This window comes from Quercus lobata, chromosome 11, assembly GCF_001633185.2.
Source record: "Quercus lobata isolate SW786 chromosome 11, ValleyOak3.0 Primary Assembly, whole genome shotgun sequence".
Lineage (NCBI taxonomy): Eukaryota > Viridiplantae > Streptophyta > Magnoliopsida > Fagales > Fagaceae > Quercus > Quercus lobata.
This window is the reverse complement of record NC_044914.1, coordinates 57,158,990-57,165,235: the sequence shown is the minus strand read 5'-3', so window position 1 is coordinate 57,165,235 and position 6,246 is coordinate 57,158,990. Positions and strand designations below refer to the sequence as shown.

The following is a 6,246-nucleotide window of genomic DNA, read 5'->3' as shown; positions in this document are numbered from 1 at the left end:
TAATACTACTGTGAAGACAATGGAAAGTCAGCCCAACTGGATTGATTTGTATGGAAGAGATCATCTACTTTTCCAGTAGTCAATGGTTGGAAAGGAGGGAAGAAAAGAAACAGAATGAAGGGAAGGGGGAGTAGGAGTGGGAGTGGGGAAATTATCCAATAGTCAAACACTTAAAAGTACTAACGTAAAGGTGTAAAAAAGAGACTAATAGATTATCCCCACCCTCACTTCATGTTTATATTTGTTTATGAATTGATCATGTGGGGTTTGGGACTTGGGCTAACATGCTCTAACATGCTGATTGCTGTGAGAGACAGCAACAAAAGGAATATGAACTATGAAGCCAGCCAAATAAAATTTAGAAACAACGAAGCACTATCAATTACGAAATCAGAATATAAATCTAGGAGTAAAGTAACTGTACTGTACTGATTTCTCATCTTAGAAATAAGCTTGTGTTACAAAATACTGAGTGGCACTATACTAAACTGTTGTCCTTCATCTGTGTGAGCGATTTGTGAAATTGTAAATGGAGAAGGAGAGAAAATCATCGTCTGTAAATGTAGTAGTGTCGGATGTAGGAGCATGGGGTATGAACATAATAAGCTCAGTGGGCATTATCATGGCCAACAAGCAGCTTATGTCCCCATCCGGTTTTGCTTTTGCCTTTGGTCAGTTCCTCTTCCTCTTCTTCTTTTCTTTTTTACTTTCATTTGTTCTGATCTATTATCACATAAGATTTAAAAACCTTCTGAAGCTTGTAAATTTTTCATTAGCTTTACCAAAACTTTAACCATTACATTTTTACTGCTCAGTTGCTTTAATGTCATTTTTATGGAAATAAAAGCTGTGACTAACAAGTGATAATTAAACAATCAGAAGCATCCTCATTACCTTCTACATTTTGAAATGACATACAAATGCTACTTGCAAATTGCAAGTTATGCTAGTGGTTTTCAAATTCAGTAGCTAATAAATATGACTTTGCATCAACTGAAATGCTACAATTCATGAACTTAAAAATAATATCAAAGCCCTAAAATGCCAAGTGCTTTAATGAGTTCACTATAACTGCACTGGTCAAGTGCATGCCGAATTAATATTTAGGAAATTTAACACCATTGTTTTCCTGTAATTCAGTAAAATAATTGATATTGGTTTGTTTCTGATTTTCAGCAACTACTTTAAGTGGTTTCCACTTTTCCGTGACCGCATTGGTCGGTTTGGTGTCAAATGCTGCCGGTTACTCTGCATCAAAGCATGTCCCTATGTGGGAGCTTCTTTGGTTCTCAATTGTTGCAAATATGTCAATCTCAGGAATGAACTTCAGCCTCATGCTGAACTCTGTTGGATTTTACCAGGCACATATCATTAACTGACTCTTAACCATTTTTCTTCTGAAAATTAAGAAAGTATACTTGCCTTATTATTAATCTGGTGCAGATTTCAAAGTTGAGCATGATTCCTGTGGTTTGTGTGATGGAATGGATTCTTCATGGAAAACACTATTCAAAGGAAGTTAAGATGGCTGTCACAGTGGTTGTCGTCGGTGTGGGCATCTGTACAGTGACTGACATGAATGTCAATGCAAAAGGCTTTCTCTGTGCCTGTGTGGCAATATTGTCTACATCCTTTCAACAAATTGTGAGCATCACTCAAATTTGGTTTCAGTTTGCTGTGTAATTATAAATTTATTGTGAAATATGCATACATGTCTTGAACAACCTTGCATTTCAATCATTAAAACAAGAATGGATTTCCATGCTCCAAGAAAATTTTTAATCTTGATCACCGAAATGCCACCTGATTCCAGCTTTGACAACTTACTCAACAATTAAAGTAAAAGAGGAGAAAACTACTGCATTTTTGAAGCGTTGCATTGCATTTTAAGGACCCCAAAAGTGACCCACTTATATTAACGCATTGAATTTAGAAACCCCCCCACCTTTTTTTTTGTTGTTAAATTTGTTACCCAAGACGTACAGATACAATATGATTGAAAGGGTTCCCTATACCCTGCATGTCAAGACCTGCCTGGCACATACTTAGAGGATATATATATATATATATATATATATATATAAGATACTAGTAGCAGCCCAGCCAAAGCACCTTTTATATCCCAAGAGGCTGGGAAGCAACACCCAATCAATAGATCCAACAAGATACTAATTTTAAATCCGAGGTTTAAAGTGCTCTCACAACCAGAGAGCATATGTTATCAATTAATAACTATGAAGGAGCCTGAAATTTCCCCCCTTGTGCATTGTAGCCACTTAATTTAAACCCAAAATTCTCATTTTGGTGAATAAAAGAGGCATATCTAAGTAGTGCAGACATCAGTCATAATATTAATACTCTACCAGCAAACTGTTTGCCAACTGCACTCTTGTATTTTTCAATATTTATCATCTTTACTTTTTCTGATTCTTCGTCCAACTCTCCAAGTACTCAGTTTTGAAATTAGCAGAATATCATAATTATATTGCATATTTTTTCAAATTGTGACCTATCATCCAATCCTTGGTCCTCCACATCATGGCTTTGACAAAGACAGGCTTTAAACTTGTAAACAGAGTGCCGGTTGCACTTGGACAAGTTGAAATTTACCTCTTCCCTATTTGTTAGTCTATGTGATGCATGTCTTGATGCATGTGTTAGCATGCAGTTGCGTTCTAACTACCAATGGCTATTAACATTTGTAGTCATATATAAGGTGGAGTTCATATCCAAGACTTGTTTAAAAAAAAAAAAAAAACAATGCACTTGTAACTAACATATGTATTGATTGCAAGAGCTTAGGTTTCTGTTTTTTCACATGTTTGAGTTTGTGGGGAGTGGAGACACATATTATATAGAAGTCTGTGCCATTAGTTATTTTACATCAATACCTTAAATAATTGATCTCTGATTTGTATTGTTTAATTATCTTTGAGGAACAGTCGATTGGTTCCTTACAGAAGAAGTACTCCGTGAGCTCTTTTGAATTGCTGAGTAAGACAGCTCCAATACAAGCTCTCTCCCTTCTCATTCTTGGTCCAGTCATTGATTATTACCTTACCGGAAAACTTTTATCAAATTATAAGTTGTCATCAGGCGCATTTGTAAGTGCTTCTTAGGTTTCTTTAGATCCATGTGCAGCCTAATTGTTATTCATTGACTTAGTTCATCAAAAAGTTTCTTATGAATCTTTGGAATTTATACAGTTTTTCATACTACTCTCTTGCTCTCTGGCTTTGTTCTGCAATGTGAGTCAATATCTCTGCATTGGACGCTTCTCTGCCGTCTCTTTCCAGGTTTTGGGCCACATGAAAACAGTATGTGTCTTGACATTGGGATGGCTACTCTTTGATTCAGAGTTGACTCTGAAAAACATACTTGGTGTGGTTCTCGCTGTTGTTGGCATGGTAGTGTATAGTTCGGCAGTTGAGGTTGAGAAGAAAGCTAATTCTAAGATTATTCCTGGGAAAGAAAGTCTGTCAGAAGAGGATTCACAACTGTTGAAGGAGGACAATGGGGAGAGTGGAGTGAACGATGTAGAGCTTGGCAAGTCTATAGGATAGCTTGGCATTTTCACAAACCCAAAAGTATAGCTTCAATTTTTTTTCTTCGAATGGTAAAAAGTATGACTTCACCTTTTTTTATCTTCTTTGTTGGCCATATATAATAAATCACATGTGAGAGCATATATAATCTGCAGATTTGTATTCATAGAAAATGTTAATAATCTATTACTATTTTTATCAGGTTTTATTGGTCTGCATTATTTTGGTAGATGTCAGGTATTGAAGTTTAGTTGGATTTTGTTTTGAAGTTGTATAACATATGTACATCTATAGCTAGCATGAGCCATCGTAGATAGATTTTATGAAAGTCTTTATATCATCATTTATGCCTCTTATGGTTAATATGCCAACGTAGGTTCCAATGGATTGTTTGATTAATTTTCAGTAATGTTTCATATATATGGTGTATGCATATCTATACCTATGAAGCACGGACGTGGCTGGGAGGGTGCTGCACTGGAGTCCGACACGGCCCAACGCGGGGTGCAACGTCCGACGCAGCTGCCCGCACGTCGGTGCCACATCTAAGCTTTTTTTTTTCTTTTTCTTTTTTTTTTCACAGATTCACACCAACTCGGCTTGATTCATGCCAACTTGGCTTCGATTTGCGCCGATTCGGCCAAAATCGGGCCGTATCAGCCGAATCAAGTCATATCAGCCGGCAACCAAAACGGCCGAAATAGACTGAAATCGGCCTTGAATCATGTCGGAAAAGCCGAAATTGGCTTTGAATGAGACCCAAACATCCTAAATTTGTCCTTCCTCAATTTTATTCTGAATATTTGTTGCTTCTTTTGTGTTTTCTTTTTTGTTTTGTGTTTCTTGCCTTCTTCTTTCTTTGTTTTGTGAATCAAGACATAGTAATGTGTTTTTTAAGAATAATTTAATAGTAAAAATATATAGAAAATATAAATAAAAATATTTTTAATAATTTTTTAATCGCCGCATCCGCACCCAAATCCAGAAACACACTCGTGCTTCATAGATCTATACTCTCACATGTTTATTTTATCAGATTCTTTAGAAGGACAACAAAAATACAAAGTAGGTAATAAATTATTCTGTAATGATTAAAACAATAAGGAACAAATTGAAGGCAGACCAAAGATAAAAAGGTGATGATCTGAATGCTTGACTTCAGAATCTGGGATGCAAAATAATACTGAGTGTTCACAACTCCACATTCGTTCCATTAAAGAAATAAAATATAATGGATATAGTATACACTAAGGTTATACACAACCCTAATTATTTTGTTAATCCTCAATGAAAAGCTTTGAAAATTCAGGTTGTTTGAACAATTCAACATTCCATGTATTAATTGGACATATATGACGTATGACTTTCCAAAGAATATCCAGTATTGTGAACATTAAACTTCCACGATGTGGTTAGGTGATACACAATCCTAATTAGTTTGGAAACATGATATCCTGAAATTTGTAACTTCCACTATTTGAAAGTTTGGATACCTCACATTCAAGATATTTTCAACATGGTGTATATCTAACATCCACCTTTGGTAAGGTAATACAAAATTCTAATTAGTTTGAAAATCTAATATCTAGACCTTCTAGGGAATTTCTAAAGTGTGTATATTAGATATCCATTATTTGGAGGTTTGTACACCTCACACCTAAGAAATTTTCAGTATTGTGTATGTCAAACATCCACCATTTGGTAAGGAGATACACATTCATAATTAGTTTGGAAACCTCATATCCAGAAATTCTAGAGAATTTTTAGAATTGTGTATATTAGATATTCACTATTTAGAGGTTTGGACACCTCACATTCAAGAGAATTCTAGCATTGTGTATATAGAACATCCACCATTTTGAAGGTGATACACAATCCTAATTAGTTTGGAAGCCTAAAATACGAACCTCTCAGGCAAAACCTTTTAGAGGATTTCCAAACGTTCGTATATTAGACGCCCATTATTTAGAGGTTCGAATCTCACATTGGGGAGATTTCCAATATTCTGTATTTTAAACATCCACAAGTTGGTTAGCTGATACACATTCCAAAGGGGGGGTTTGAAAACCAAATATCCACTATTTACTTGGGTGATATGAAATCATATGTAGATTTGAAGTAGGAGTGTGCATGAGTTGGATTCAGGAGTTTTTCAATCTAACCCACCATGGTTGGGTTAAAAAAATATCTCAATCCAACTCAACTTATCATAAGGGTCCAACCCAACACAACCCACATGGATTGGGTTGGACATTTAAAAAAAAGAAAAAAAGAAGAAGAAGAGATAAGTGTAAGAAAAGCAAATTTATTAGATTCTCAACACAAATAACAACAAATTTACTAATCAAACTTGAGCATAGCACCAAATTGACACAAACTATTTGATTAGTGCATCAATCCAACACAAATAAAAGTAGATTTATCTATACTATTAATAAGAGGATTCCCCTATTTCATCTTCGATTTTTGGCATACCAAAATATCCTCATACAAATTCTAAAATAACATACCCTTTAGTTTAATTTTTTTTCCTATAAAAAAGCAAAAAAAAAAAAAAATGTTAAAAACAATAATATTGTCTCACGTACAAAAGGGGGAAAAGAAATTGTTATTCTCACCACCCATTTGTATTAAAATTTCTAATTCTTATCTATATTTGTTATCTATTTGAATTCAAATACTTCAATTATCTTTATAAAAA

The 6,246-nt window shown here is 34.7% G+C and overlaps 1 protein-coding gene across 1 annotated transcript; it reads left to right on the top strand.

The window, feature by feature from the left end:
* The first annotated feature begins 529 nt into the window (after nucleotides 1-529).
* LOC115969622 (UDP-rhamnose/UDP-galactose transporter 2-like) lies at nucleotides 530-3,625 on the top strand. Its single transcript, XM_031089311.1, has 5 exons — nucleotides 530-671; nucleotides 1,177-1,361; nucleotides 1,444-1,644; nucleotides 2,943-3,104; nucleotides 3,207-3,625. The coding sequence occupies exons 1-5, from the start codon at nucleotides 530-532 to the stop codon at nucleotides 3,561-3,563; spliced, it is 1,047 nt and encodes a 348-aa protein (XP_030945171.1). The 3' UTR covers nucleotides 3,564-3,625.
* Nucleotides 3,626-6,246: the final 2,621 nt, after the last annotated feature.

Bases quoted from the DNA above. Each gene is read 5' to 3' on its own strand.
- LOC115969622 (XM_031089311.1), top strand. From the start codon at position 530: ATGGAGAAGGAGAGAAAATCATCGTCTGTAAATGTAGTAGTGTCGGAT. The intron at 1,362-1,443 runs GCACATATCATT...AATCTGGTGCAG, and splicing joins ACTCTGTTGGATTTTACCAG to ATTTCAAAGTTGAGCATGAT. The intron at 3,105-3,206 runs GTAAGTGCTTCT...GAATTTATACAG, and splicing joins AGTTGTCATCAGGCGCATTT to TTTTTCATACTACTCTCTTG.